This window comes from Aulonocara sp. 'chitande type north' Nkhata Bay, linkage group LG14 (assembly GCF_057382095.1).
Source record: "Aulonocara sp. 'chitande type north' Nkhata Bay isolate Kocher_YH1m ecotype deep benthic linkage group LG14, A_spYH_male_GT1.1, whole genome shotgun sequence".
Taxonomy (NCBI): domain Eukaryota; kingdom Metazoa; phylum Chordata; class Actinopteri; order Cichliformes; family Cichlidae; genus Aulonocara; species Aulonocara sp. 'chitande type north' Nkhata Bay.
In genome coordinates this window covers 15,139,253-15,154,846 of record NC_141357.1, presented here as the reverse complement: position 1 = coordinate 15,154,846, position 15,594 = coordinate 15,139,253, and the positions used below count along the sequence as shown (strand labels likewise).

At 39.6% G+C, this 15,594-nt stretch overlaps 1 protein-coding gene across 3 annotated transcripts in view; it reads left to right on the top strand.

The window, feature by feature from the left end:
* Nucleotides 1-15,594, top strand: part of kcnab1a (potassium voltage-gated channel subfamily A regulatory beta subunit 1a) — a 145,006-nt gene that overhangs the window by 97,798 nt on the left and 31,614 nt on the right. For all 3 annotated transcript variants that reach the window (XM_086261130.1, XM_086261129.1, XM_086261131.1), the window contains exon 2: nt 12,220-12,263. In XM_086261130.1, coding sequence (XP_086117256.1) covers nt 12,220-12,263 — 44 coding nt within the window. The remainder of the gene's footprint in view (nt 1-12,219; nt 12,264-15,594) is intronic.

Sequence of the window (15,594 nt, the reverse complement as noted above, 5' to 3'; positions counted from 1 at the left end):
CTGAAACAGTGGGCATGTGTAAGTACGTGTATATTGATCTGCTTGTCTGAATGCCTGAAAAGTGAAGCAAATCCACTTTCTCTATTGGCCAGGAGAGGGTGAATCACCTGGCTTTGAAAAAGAAGTCCAGATTTATAGAAATGTATAGAAGAAGGGAAAACATCCCCTTCTAACTTGGTTTATGACCTCAGTGAACACTTCCCTCACGAGCTTATGGTCTCAGTTGGGAGTTTCAGTTCCTGTTACAGGAAATAGACAATAAAGCAAGCTATGATGGAGGGCTGCCTTGTAATTGATAAGTCATAAGGTGTTAGCCTGCCTTGTCCCTGGTTTTTCCATTAGAGCCCACTCTTGCTTGTCAAGTCTGGTTTCAAAATGATGGGAACATCTAAAATGCCAAATCCAAGGCTTCAAAATGACGTTTTTATATACAGTCTGTCATAAAATTGTACAATATTTCTGTTTCTGCGCTGCCAGAAATCAAAATTGGATGATCTGGTTTCTGGTCACTCCCACTTCAGGCTCCAGGAACACATTTGACTGCAAAGGCTGAAAGTCTCAGATCCCCCCCCCCCCACAATATCATAATCTACTGCAAAAAGCCCCTCAAGAATAGTTTTTGACAGTAGCGTGAAATATCTGCAGTCAGCACCTCTGAAAATTGAAGGGAAATTGATTTGCGCCTGCATGAGTGGGGTGCTGTTTTGGGATGATGGATATCAGCTTGGTTCAATATGGCAAAGGGAAAAATTATAGAACAACAGATGAGAGAATTACCTGACTCACCAACAGAGGCTCTGTAGCGGTATGGATCATGTTTTGTGGAAATTGCCTTTCTTTCCCCGAGATACTTTGGAAACCACTAACGCTGAACAAGAAGGCCACTTGACAACAACTAGATCAGAGACTTTGGCAGAATGATTCAGGCCTGAGTGATGAGTATCCTTGCCTACGCAGCCAGTCTGAGTCACTGCAGACGCACACAGCGCTGTGCCCGGTTGTGTCCTTCTGCAACTGTTCTGCTGTGCCAGTAACGTGTACGCACAGTTAACGGTGCCTACTGATTTTTACCAGAATCCACACGTCTTTTCATTTCTCTCGCCCCTCGTGAGCAAACGTACAACAATAACACCATTACATCTGTGCATATATATTCCCGGCTCATTTCTGTAAGCGTGAAGCTAATTGTTGGTAATTTGCATTTTAAATATCTAACTTAATGCAGATTTGCCTCAAGAGAAAAATTAAGCATGTATGTATTTTTTCATAACAAGGGGATCACTACAACTGCAATCCTTTTCCAACAGAGCTGAATAGATGGGAGTGTCTGATCCATTATAGCTCCTGGTGGTATTCCCCTATTGTGGGGGCTGAATTACAGTACACTGTAGGTCCTTTTATTATTTCCTTGTACAGCGAGCTGAACTCATTCCTCGTGTCCATGTTTCGCTTGTGTCAAATTTTCTTCCAGTTCTCAATCAGTTTCCCCTTGAAGTAGCTTACAGAGCATGCAGCATACCAAGAGCTTATCATATCCTCAAGTCATATTGTAGTGGAGAGAGTGGACCCCAAAAGTAGACTCAGATGATGGAAGTGATTAACAGAAAACAACTCTCCAATAACCAGCGAACATAGGAACAATGTTTATAAAGCCAAACCAGGGAAACTGGGAGATATTTGAGGAGGAGTCCTACAGATGATAAAAAAAACAATTGATAGTCCAAAGTCAAAAACGCAGGGTCAGACCCAGGACCATGATATCTTATGTTTCTGGGTCAGGACGTCCATTAAATCATGCCAGAAAAAGAGTTTGTATTTGTAAACTTAAAGAGTGGAAAGCATGGAGGTCTGGATGTTAGCGCTGTTGACTCACAGCAAGAAGGTCCGAGGTTTGAATCCACCATTTGCCTGGGGCTTTTCTGTGTGTCGTTGGCATGTTCTCCCCGTGACTGTGTAGGTACTCTGACTTTCTCCCACAATCCAAAGACATGCAGTTAGTGGGGTTTGGTTAACTGCTCAATCTAAACTTCGCATAGGTGTGAATGTGTTGGGGACGGGCTGGCACCCGATCCAGGATCCTATTTGTATACATCTCTGTAGGTATATATGTATGGGCCAAAAGGGGAGCTGGGATAGGCCCCTCCCCCACCCCGCAACCCTTAACTGGATGGACAGTTGGAACTTAAGGAGTGTTATTATAATGCACAGACATGCACTTATGTACACACAGGTGAAACCTTAAATTTCTTCACACTCACACAACTGTAAAGTTGTCCAAAGACTGATTGGCTGAACGTTCACCTCCTGCTGCTCCTATTAGTCGTATTGCTAGGTGAAAGCTTTTATATTGCTCCCATACACAGGCTGCTGCATTACTCTGTCTGTGTGCAGGCTTTAAGAGCTCCTCCCATTACCTTTTTACCCCACCCACTCAATGCTCAAGCTTTAACCGACATTGAATAACCCCACTGCTGAGACTGCTCCTTGGTGTATGCACCAACATATGCCAACAACACGACACTGATCTATAGTGCACGGAAACATTTTCGCTCAGATGGACCCACTAGCAGGCACAACATGTGAGCTGATGCAAATGGATGTATAGACACACGCACATGTATGTATAGGGCACACGTGAGCATATTTCCACATAAAAACAGAATTAGCCTCTTTTTTCTGCAATAACGGGCATCGGTACGTTTTCCAATTGAGCTCCACAGTAGTAGACAATATTAGAAAGAAAAAATGAATTATTAATTTGTGTTAGAGCTGCAGCCTTAAGGACACTACATAACAGTAACATGGAGATCTGTGGTCACACATGTTGGTTGGTTTGTTCCTTTTCTGGGACAAAAGTAGTAGAAGTTACAAATATTACTGTTTATTTCATAAAGGGTTTAATAAGGCTGTGGTTTAAGATATTAGTTCTCCAGTGGAGTAGTTTTTCACTCATTTTCAGTCTCGTCCTCCTACCTGACCATTTTCCTTTTTTTTTAATGTTAAACAACACGACACTGACCTATAAAAAGGGAACCTAATTCTTGGGGTGAACCATCTGTGGTTTGGGGCTGCATTTCAGCCAGTGGTGTTGGGGATCTTGTCAAAATTGATGGACTTACAATGCAGAAAAGTATCACCTGGAAGGCACATTGATCCCAAACACGCTGCCCTGCAGTGAAAGCATACTTGGATAGAAAAACACACAAAGGATTACGATCGGTCATGGATTGACCTCCTCAGAACCTCAGCAATATTGAACCAGTGTGGGGTCATCTGGTCAGAGATCAGAAAAAAAGGCAGAAAAATCCAAAGACGAGCTTTGAATGTCCTGCAAGAGGCCTGGAGAACTATTCCTGAAGACTGTTTAAGACAAGAGAGGTTGTGTAAGAGAGCTCAAGCTCTGGTGATAAATGAAGACTTTTAAGCTTGTTATACTGTATATGTACTGTATGTTTGCACATGTTTCAATGTCCCATTTTTCTAATCTAAAGAAATGAGATTGGCTCAAGATTTCTGCACACAGCTGAACAAACTTGTGTTCAGTTAGTCCCATAAAAGTGTGACATTTTCCTTCATTTATTGATTTGGTTCAGGAAAGTTTCATCTTTAAAATGAAGTCTTTTAATCTATCATTGCTCTCTTTGTGACAAGGAACCAGTTAAAATAGGCAACACAGTAAGTCCACACTGCGTGGTAATTATTTAAAGCGGTTTCTATTTAATCTCCACTGACATAATTAGCGCATATTAGTACTTTGCTTGCTTGTAAATGTGCATGTCACACACAAAGCTTATATAGTATCATACATTTTCATTTACTCTTCCTACTTGTATTTATTTATTCATATTTCAGTGTAGAAAAAAATAACTAACAGGACTTGGCCCAGTTACTCTTCATGGTGAAGCTAAGTCGGCAAAGATGAATCGAGGAGTTGGACAGATGGCGAGAACGCAAGAAAAAAACGATTCAGTTCCAGCTGTGACAAAAACAAAACAAAGGAGCACATACAGTACAGTATCTATCCCTATGTTCTGTTTTTTACATTTTCTACTTTGGCTTCACCGTTGAACATGTGATCGATAGTGACGCATGCAGTCAGAAGAAACGTGTAGCGAGTTAATGTTTAAAAGATGGTGGCACGTAAGTGGGAGGTGAAAGGAAAGTGAGAGGACAGCAACGATGTTGGTTTGTGTCAGAGGAGGAGGACTCATGGCAACAATGTGATTATACAGTATGCTTTTAAATGACTCACAACGCTGCATATTTTTAGTTTACATAGTTCAAACCGATCTTTTTCTCTACTGGCAAAACACTTTATTTATATATATGCATGTTTCTGTAATTACTTTGCTTCATCTAAATGTGTTTTAAATAAAATGTCTTATTTTTTGTTCTAATTTAATCTAGAATTAAATAACTGAGTAACAGAGAGGTGGAAACAAGGTCTGATCAATTTACTACATGGGACACAGCGGTGTCACCGCACCCCTGTATGTCTGTATGGGGGTGTGTTCTCTCTGGTACTCAGACTTCAGAGACAGGCATTTTAGGTTAACTGGTGATTGTAACTTGACTTTACAGTACTGCACAAAGTCTTGAGGTACCCCTTGTTTAATTATATTTTCTTTCCAGGGTTTTAAGACTTTTCAAAAGTGGTATTGAGCAATAGTTTTTTCCTTTTGGCGTTGGCTGCTTTTTCATTCATTTTCAGTCCATTCTTTATACCTGACATTTTCAGAGGTTTATTGTTTTGTTTGTTAAGACACTTCTCGATGATCTCTGAGAGATCTGAGAGATGAACCAGTCTACACAAAACAACCAACTTTGCAAATAAACTATTATAATTCTTGCATCTTGAGGCACTTGCTCTATGACAAAAACACAATGTATTTCCATTTTGTTGAATTTACAGCAAATGCCAAAGATAACACAGTTTGAGAGTTTGATTTCCTAACACTTAGCAAATCAACTTGCACACAACTTGGCATATCTCAGCACAGTATGCAATTTCTCCCATAGTCTGGCGGATATATTGACTATCGATTCTTTTTACAAGGGCTATTTATTTATTTGCCCATGAGAAAGTTTGCTAATAATGATGGAGCTAATAGAAGCAGTCAACAGAAAAAAAAATGATGGCGCTGTTTTAACAGCACCCTCTTCCATCTGCGAGCAAATGCACCCTCCTCAGAGTGTGCCCAAATGCAGCGATTAATTTACTCAAACTCATAACAGAAAGAAAGAAAGGAAGTAGCCTATGTTCAGAAAGTGTTCGGATAGTGGACACATACATGCCCATGCAAGGTAGTCATGTTTGAGCACAAGTGGCACACCGCTTCGGTTGCATCCTTGGGTTTACATCTTTCATCCAGTTTAAAGCCAAAGAAATCCCAAATTGACAACATTATTTTTTTGGGGGCAATTAGTTCATCCATATCTGGATCAGTCCGTGCATGATTACATTGCTCTGCCCATCATTTATTGGACTTAAGATTGTTGGTTGGAAAGTTTTTACATATCGCCCAACCCTAGTCTCCCATGGAAATTTGAAAAAAATCAGGCAAAGACCTGACACAGGACCTGAGAAATACATTAGGCCCTCAAGATCTCCACCTACTGTTCACTGAAGCCTCATCAGAAATGGTCTCAGTGGCTGCCAAGAAACTATTCTTAATCAGGGAAACAGGGAGAAAAAGTTGATGTACACCAAATTACAGAAGATTTTTGTTCAAATTAATGAAAGTATGTATGAAGGAGCCATCTACAGCCTGGTGGAGGCTCTGTCATCGACTGGGGCTGCTAATCAGCCAGTGGTGTTGGAGATCTTTTCAAATTTTGTGTAATTTGGACACAGAAAACCAGTATGATATCCACATCCCATACTGTCTAAAAAGCATCTGATTGGAAACAGCTTCATTCTTCACTATGACAATTATCGCAAACACACCGCTAATGATGTGAAAGCATACCTGGATAGAAAAACACACAGTGGAACCCTATCAGTCATGGATTGGCCTCCCCAGAGTCCAGACCTCAGTGTCATTGAAGCAGAGTGGGATCATCTTGACTGAGGGCGGAACAAAAGGCAGCCAACAACCAAAGACGAGCTTTGAATGTCCTTCAAATGCTTGGAGAACTACTCCTGAAGACAAGAATAATGGAATAAATAAAGAATAAAGGTGGTCATATCAAATATTACACTGTATTTTCATATATGTTTCTCACATTTTAGTAAATCACTGCACCTTTCCCCCCATTTTTCTAAAAATATATAAGGAAGAGTGACTCAAGACATTTGCACAATACTGTAGGTGTGAGTTGGTTTGTCTCTCACTGTGTTTATCCCTGTGAGAGACTGGTGTCTTGACCAGGGTATAGCCTAGCTTTTTTCCGTAACCCTGAACTGGACAAGCTGTAAAAAAAAATGTACAAATGGAGATGAATGTGAAGGTCAGGGCATATGTGAGAATATGTGGAAAAATGACATGCAAAGGAGTTGATCTGAGTGCTGCAATATCTACAGATACAAGTACAAGAAACTAAAGCACTTAAACAGGGATGTCTCCATTAAGCGATGCCACAGACAAACAACGTATGCTGCCAGAATTAGTGTGATTACTGTAACATTGTAACCTACTTTATCCGGAGCTCAGGTGGCCTTTAGGCATGCATCCAGTGCCTCGTCGTCGTCCCCCCTCTCTCTCTGACACACTCTTTCTGTCTCTCTTTCTCACAGACTGTTTTACACTCGATGGAGAAGTGTGTCAGCCAGTCTCTTGTGGCTCATTACTGTTTCTGCATATCACGAGAAGCAATTTGATTTTAATTTGCAATAGGGTTGCAAATGTGAAACTAATCTATTTAAAAGATCCATCCACAATATCATCAAACCAGTGGTAGACCTGAAATTATTTTGTTAGACATCATCTAATAACAAGAGCAGATAGGCTGCCTCGTGATGCACTTTTTAAAATCAGTTGTACCTCAAAATAAAGTGTACAGTGTTTATTGATTTGGGTTTTAAAAGTGTTTCATGCACATGAATAAATAAAGAGAAAAAGGTGCAAACATTTCAACTAATATGAATTCGTAAAGTTTTGATAGGAAAGTATGAATTCGTTTTAAAGTGCTTTCCACCTGTTTTCAATATTTTTCACCAGTGGGCATCTTCCTGTAAGTACCAGCGGCTCAGAAAGGCAGTAGTTGCACCTTTGCTGAAGGATATCGGTGTTTTCACTGTAAATAAAAGTCCACATATATGCAGGCATATGTTGAACTGAAGAGCCAGATGTTCACAGTTATTTTCACACCGTGTATTTCAACACCAAAACTAGTTGGTTAGGTTTAGGAAGCGAAGTTAACTGGCATAGAGATTTTATATGCGCCTCTTCTCATAGACGTCTCCTACATCATCTGGGCAGCTTTCTGTTTGTCATTATGACAAATGATAACTGCCTACTCCACCCGCTGCAGCAGGGCATATTTATCGGTCGTTTACTTTCAAATTCAGGGAAATTTCCTGTCTGCCAGCTTTTATCTGCTATTTCGTCTAAAATAAATGAGTCCAGTCGTAGTAATAAATACAACCTGACTGGTGACAAACTTAGACACTGCCTCAGTCAACAGACATCTTAGTCATTATTATCATGACGGGATTAAAGCACAAGCAACACTGACACTAAAGTCTTTTGTCACATTTAGATCATTCCCAATGCTTCCGGGCCAATTACACTCCGCTGTCTAGTAAAAACAAACTAATGTTAAAAATGCAGAGTTGAAATACAACCTATTTTTTCTTTCTTTTTTCCCGATTGCAGATCCTTTCACTACTATACTGGGAGAGGTAATCAGTGACAGATCTGTGATGAGGACTGCTGGCTTGCAGGAGAGAAACAGAGAGAGGCTGTTTTTGGCAGAAGAAGAGAGAGGATAATATTGCCTATAGTGCTGGGGGTATTAGAGAAAGTCATTACTGTCCATCATCAGGCAAATGAAGACATGTTTAAGCGGAGATGAATAGGCTCATTGTTGGGAAGGCTTGATAGATCTGTTGGGAAAAGTGACTGTGGGGGGGGGCAGGTTTCATATTTCAATAAATATTTGATGGGAAAGGATGGCTGTATTGGTTTGCATTAGCATGTGCGTGTTTGGTGGTGGTGGCTTGGTTATTTACGTCTGGCTGTAAATGGTTTCATAACTATGAAGAACCATTTGAAAGAAGCTTTTGACGTGGGGGAAATCACTTTCTTACTTCATCTATGGAGCATAGAGAGCAATCGTATTTTCTTCCTCTTTCAAACCTCCTCTCTGTCTCATCTAATATCATCATCACCGTCATTCCTTTATCCATCATGTAATTAAAGCCTCAGAAAGCTGAATGAGAGGACATATTGTGTCAGCTCACCAGGCCGCCTGACCTGATCTGAGAAGTTATGTGTTTTACTGGAGAAAAACAAAAATTCTACAAAACATGCAGATTATTTTTTTTGTGCTTATTTTATATTCCCTGAGGTAAATTCAAGTAAGTTTGCAGCTTTGCTGTTATTTAGGAAAGTCAAAGTTTTATTCTGGAAACCTACTCTTTGTTTTAGGACGTTCAAATCATTTTGCACAATAGCTAGTGTACATGCAGTAGGGTGTTTATCTCATATCTCAGAACCAACCTATAGGATGTACTGGAGGCAGGAGTTTTGTCACAGGTATAATGGTAAATGTTATAGTAGAGATTTGTTAAGAGTCAAGTAGAAACGGATCATCTATCCATTCATTATTTTCCACTTATCCCAAGTCGAGTCACAGTGGCAGCCACATGTCCTTTCCCTCAGCCACATTTTCTAGATCCTCCTGCAGGATCCTGTAGACTTTATTCTTTTGGTCATTGCCCAGATTAACGTTCGGACATAGATGAACTGGTACATCGGAAGCTTTCCCTTCAGTTCAGTTGTCTCTTAACCACAACAGTCTGGTACACTGCCCGCAATACTGCTGACACTGCACCAACTGGTCCACCCCACACTACACCTTCCCGTTAATCTTGTTGTGACAGCCTCTGCTCTTGAATCCAGAAGTATTTCACCGAGAACAATGGCCTCAGACTTGGAGGTGTTGACTGTCACCCCAACTGTTCCACAATTAAAACTGGAAACAAGGCTGTCTGGCTGTCGGTCATTGCGTGACTTATATGGTTTGTTTTGTAGTTTTGAGTTTTCTTTAGAGTTTTTCAGGTCAGACTATCAGACATTATATACTGCAGTGTTTTAGGATGGCTCCACATTACAAACATAGCCCATCATCATTACATTTGCTGCACAAATGCTCTGTCTAAATGAATTGGTGGCTTCTTTATTAGTCATCATGGAGGGCAGTTTTTTGCTTTGCTAGTTCTTTGTTGGTAGATGTATGCTCTGTTTTGGCTCAAACAAAGCTTTTCTCTTTAGACCTTAAATAGAGTGCACCTGCATTATCATCGCTCATGGTCGTGGCCAGGAAACAGAGGCATCATCATTAATCGTCAGCAGGGGCATCCACTGACTGACTCAGCACCTCTAGTTTCTATGATCTAAATTCAAATATTGCCCTGAATAAAGGCCTTAACTTTGGGCTTTTTATAAATATCCTCATTTTTTCTATAACTGGAAGCTACACATTTCTATACATTTTCTAAATTGCTTTCCTGTTCTGGGTCACTGGGAGGGCTAAAGCCTGAGTCTGTGAAGATCAGGTGAAAGACTGCAAAATGCAGCTTCCAGTCATTTACAGAAAAAGTTCTGGTCATATTTACTGTACATACGCGTACTTAAATACGGTTTTCTGACCATAGTATTAAGAAACTTCAGTGGATGAACTTTGGCTTTGTATGGAAATCATAAACAGGTAAAAGGCGAAGAAGCAGATTCTAACCATATTTCACTATTAAAGGATAATAAAAGTGTAGTAATACAATAAAAACATAATTTATAATAACTTTTTGTTGCTGTTTACAGAGTAAAAGTAGCTCCTGTTACGTGTTGTTCAAGAGCACCTTGTTCTTAATGTCCTTTTTGGATATTTTACAGGTGTCAGAGGATTTGATGCATCATCTAAAACAGATTTTTATGCCTGATTTAGTATTCTGATACAAAGGTCTCATTGGTAATGAAAAATTTAAGTAGTTTTGACAGGTGGGCCAAAATGAAAGATGCTGACAGCTGTGAATAATGCACTGCCCAATCCATAAAAATCTGCAAACCTGATGCTGTAGTGAGGCCATGATGTGTTTTAATGTAAACTTGGTTGGATTAAATTTTTTGTTTTTATTTTTTTTTACATAAACTTTCAATGAATAAATAGATAAAATGTTACATTTAGATAAAATCCACTTTATCAGCACTTTTAAGTTCTTGTATGTTGTCTGTATGGACTTGCAGTACAGGTGGTCAGAGACTTCAGTAGGAAAGATAAAAGGGATTAAGGAAGTTTTCGATATTTTCATTGTCCTGTGTGTGTGTGTGTGTCCTGCTTTAGGGGTTTAAAGAGTTGTGCATGCTTTCATCACAACTTTTATACAGAGCGTACAGCAGCATGATGAACAGTGGTTCCTTTTTTGGGCTTTCAACTTTTCAGGCTGCAGAACGAACGATAAGAAGTTTTTATATAAAAATGATGACGTAGATTACAATTCCAGGTCAATTATATACTATCCTCTAAAACTACAGTGCTGTAGCAAGTACAAAAGTGCAAGCACAACATATTGTAACAGCTTCCCCCAGGAAAATCATTCACGTGTGTGTTGCCTACAGGCTGATGAATTGGAGCGGCTGTTTTATCCCTGCACCTGCTTAAACCCCAGAAGTCAGTATTAAAAGTGTGCTATGAGTATGTGTGTTGGTTGGTGTGCATTTGCATTATTATGTCCAATGGTGACTTTATCTTGATCACACACTAATCCATGGGGACACCGTGGGGTGAGAAATCTAGGTCCCCGGTGAATATTCAACTTGTATATCTGGATATGGAGGACAACAGTTTGGTTGATTAAGGAATTTAACAGAGGGCAGCTTATGTTCATGACTACCATCACTGCAACTAATTTACTTTAATCTTCTTCACATATTTTACCAATCAGATTTGTCAGCTGGGCACAAACACAGCTTCAAAAAATTTAGATAATGTTGGTAGGTGCCCACTAGATGTTTAGGGTGGAATCATTAGTTCCCATATCAGCCCTAGAAATGTGCAACTTTTACATTTACTCATCTTTGTGCTGTCCCTAAAAGAATAATTAATGCAGAGATTATTGTTATTAATATTTAGTTTTTATGTGTATTTATTCAGTCCAGTGTTTTTTTTAATGCTAAACAGAGCAAATGTCTTGAGATACTCTGCACACTGTTATCAGCGTGTCTTTGATTTGGTGGGTTAATAAGGTTGCAGGCAGCATGCTGATTTGTGCCATAAGAGGACGGTCTTATTACTTTTATACTAAAGGGATGCAAAACATACTCTGCAAGATGTATGTTAATGACATCACTAATGAGGCTATTAGAGCTCATCAATAGTAAACACACACACACAGTTTTGACACCTTTACGATCTTTCTTTAACCTTTCATGTGTGCAAATAATCCTCACTGCTAGATGCATCTTGTTTGCACCGGTGTAGTTTTCTATTACTCTGCCAACCTGCTTTAACCCGTGTCTCTCTCTTCATCACACTGTTATTAATAACCGTGTGATTTTCTCCTCCCTGCGGATGGAAACATAATATCAAAGGGCAGCTAACCATTTTAATCAGCTTCATCATCATCTCCACCTCCTATACATCCATGCAGGTTGTATAGGAGGATTACCTGGAGACCTGGATGAGTGAAATTCATTTTAACTTTTCACAGAGAAATCAGGAAGAGAAGCGTACTGTCAAACTGTCATGTGATTATGTCAAGCAAAGCCAAATTCAGAGTCTTGTAAAAAAAAAGACCAGCTTGTTAGTCTCCAGACTGTCAGTCTGCTTGACGTTTTGCTGCATACACAGGTTAATATCAACTACAGGTGAAAATGCCTGTAAGCAGACACTGTTGAAGGTAAAGTTTGTAATCGGTCAGATTAACAACTTAGTCTCGTCTTTAAAATATTATCCACATCACCAAATATGATGCAGATCATGTTTGGTGATGTGTTCATTCCGCCGAGGTGTTTGTATTTTATCGAGACCTGACACATTTTTTTTTTCCTATTTATGCAGGAACCTTGGAAAGTCCGGACTCAGAGTATCTTGCTTAGGACTGGGTGAGTAGACTTCACTCTGCTTCACTGCCCCGCTTCTCCACATCGTCCCAAACGCAGAAAGATCAGTGAATTGAGCGATTAGGTTTGACCTTTTTTCTCATAAACTAACAAACACTACTGTTGCAAACATGCACATACTAGACCAAATCACTGAGTGTCTAATCAGGTCATAGAGATGCTGTTCTGTGTAGGCTGATGGTAAAATTTCCTTACTTTGCTCTTAGGTTCAATGTAGTCCCACACAAAACCAGTGGCCTGCATTCCTATTTCTGTCACCATGTAGAGCTCTTAAAACAACAGAAGAACCTTTTTTTTTAGGTATACACAAAAATATAACAAAATGTTTTCTACATCTTGTATCGGTTGAACTCCGAGGAGGACTCCTGTTGCTGAAACACAGAGTTGGCTAAATAAAAAGCAACAGCAGCCTGGAGTATATAACCCCTAAATCATAAGACAAACAGTATAGCTATAGTTTTACCAGTGGAGAGAAACTGTATGTAGGCCTGCAAGATAAATGGACACAACAGTGACATAAGCATAACTGTAAAAGAGAACAAATACAGAAGCTGAATTAACCTAAAAATTGAACTCTTGGTAAGAAAACGGTGAGTTTGCTGCTTTGATTTATGGCTTGACTTCCATTGATTGGAAGGATTTTGATTCGTGGCCCACTCTTCCAATTTATTTTTGATGCTTTGATAAATACTGTAGTGGTTTACACATTCAACTAATGAAGATTTCCAGTTCAATCCTGGGAAGAGACACAAATCCATTTGGGGGTTATGTGAGGAAAGGCATCCAGCGTAAAAGTCTTCCAGATCACACACATGGAGCTGCTCGCTGTGGAAAAGAAGAGAGCAACTCAACTATCATCTAATATAATATTAGTGTTAAAGTGTTTTTTTTTTTCATTTCTTACAAGAAAAATATATACTCTAGTTTATTTGCTAAACATTTGTCCAGCTTGAATGCCAACCCACGTATTTAAACACATAATATATTTAATTTCAGTCCAGCTTTTGAAGTTATAGAGAAACTAGAGATCATTACCAACTCAGATTCACAGAAGCTAAAATATTTATTATTTTTTCCTGTCCAATTTTTTTGTGGAAGTCCTCTGATATTGCACACACTGATCCAATCGTAGTCGCTGCACCATCATTTATAAATAAGTCATGTATATTCTCATGAGTCCTTCTCCACCACTAACATCCTACCAGTTAGAAAGGGAAACTTGGGTTTGTTTAAAGCTAAGGGCCGTGCAAATAAAACTACATATAATGATGAAATGCCTTAATCATCTTTAGTGTACCTATCAGAAACATTTTTGCAGAGGTGAATATAAATTGATGGCATGTGCAACAGGAAAATAGTTTGTAACAGTTTGACAATAGTTAAGGAGTACTGGTGGCTCTTACTCTTAAGGTGGTCAAGCAGCGATCATCAACAAAATCATATCAAAACTCACAGTGTGTTTTCTAGAGTAGTAGTAGATACAAGGTGTGATCGAAAAGTTCTGGGATCAGGTGCATCAAAATCGATCTGTACCTGATTTAAGTTTGGCCGATCTCCCAGTAAATCACGAGCAAGCCTAGCTTTCAGCAGGGCTGCTATTTTCAGCTCATCTGGCTGAAGGAGTGATGACCTCAAGGGTTGCTACTCCTTTAGTCCCGGTCAGATTTTATTGAAACTTGCACACAATGTTCTTCTAATGGTTTTTCATCTAAACTGTGCTCAGATCAAGGTCACATTTTTCATTTTGCAGTCAATAATTTGTGAATTGTGGTGGATTCAGGGCCAGATGAGCTCCTACATCATTAATGTTCCGGTTAGATTGCTTCCTGTCCCATTCTGACCACTGCTGTGCACTCAAAGCTTCAGCAGAGAGCAAACACCTGGCCTGAATTACTCTTGGACATTCATGTCTGGTGATGAAGGCTGCATCTTCATCTGTGAGTGAGCAGCTTTTTTAGCATTTTAAACACACTTTGTAGAGAGTTTTCTTTACCTGCGTTCGTTATGTTTTTGACACACTGATGTTGTTCCTTAACTATTTGTCAGTTGTCCCGACTTCTCATGTTCATAAAAAGTGCTGCCGATCTCAGAGACGTCAAGTCGACCCAATTTGCTTTCTTGATTCCATTTTCCAGCTGTACCTTCACAGCCTAAACTGCACGTCTGGTTCAAGACACTGGCTAATTTTAGCCTTACGATACATGCACCACTTGTGATGCTTGATTGACATGAAACAACACTGAATGAAACAGTTTCTAGGTTATTTGAGACGATTCCACTCAAAATGTACTGTGGGTATTTTTACTTCACTTGGATATTTCCCGATAGAGATCGCAGGAGGAAAGTTTCTCTGTGCTCGTGTCTCGGGTTAATATAGATCCATAAGGCATTAATTTTTCTCATGGACTTTTTTCTCTCCTTTCACCCGAGCTGGTTGAGGCAGACTGCCACCCACCCAGAGTGTGAGGTCTCTGCTTATTACATTTTTTTCCCCCAAACACTTTCTTAAAGGGATCATTAGATTTTAACTAAAGCAATCAAGATGTAATTGAAGACTTTCTGTTTTAATTCAAGGGCTTTAACAAAAGTGTTGCATTAACTGTTTAAGAATTACAGTTAATGCAATAGCAGAAATTCATCAAAGCAGAATTCATCAGTCAGAATCTGATGTTTAAAACAAGCATTAGGTATTCAACTGTTGTAGGTTTAGCTGCTGAGGTTTATCATGTGATGCCACGTGCCCATTAGTCAAGAATGTGGCCAATATGGTGGTTTTTGTCTGTCACTGGATAAAATCTGTCGCAAAGAAGGTTGCTGCATCAAAAACCTCTTAGATCTTGCTTTGGTTGCAGGAAATTGTCATAGTTGTCTGTAGTTTCTCATGTATCTGTAAATACCCACTAATTTTTAGCCCAGCGGTAGTAAAATTTGAGAAAGTTCATTGCAAAGTGGAAGTGGGATAGGTTCACCTTCAGAGTAAAAGTTGCACGTTTGAAACATGTTGGATGCGGCGCTTAGGCACAGCTGTTACATTTTTTTGCTTTTTCTACTTTGCATTGTCTGTTTCACAGTTTCGCTACAGCTCCCAAAGTAGCTGGAGGGTGATTAATTTGGTGGCTGCGACATGCTAGCTACCAATGCAATCACGTGGAGGATTTTGTCAGCCGGCTGGGGAATACTCTTTTTTTCCCCTGGTGTCAAGTGGTTTCCAGATGGTCACAGACGACTCTCTAGGCTTGTGGAACTGGAGCCTCATTCACTTGATCCTACATTGTCGCCATGGTTGTCGTACATTCAAAATGGCAGCTGAGTT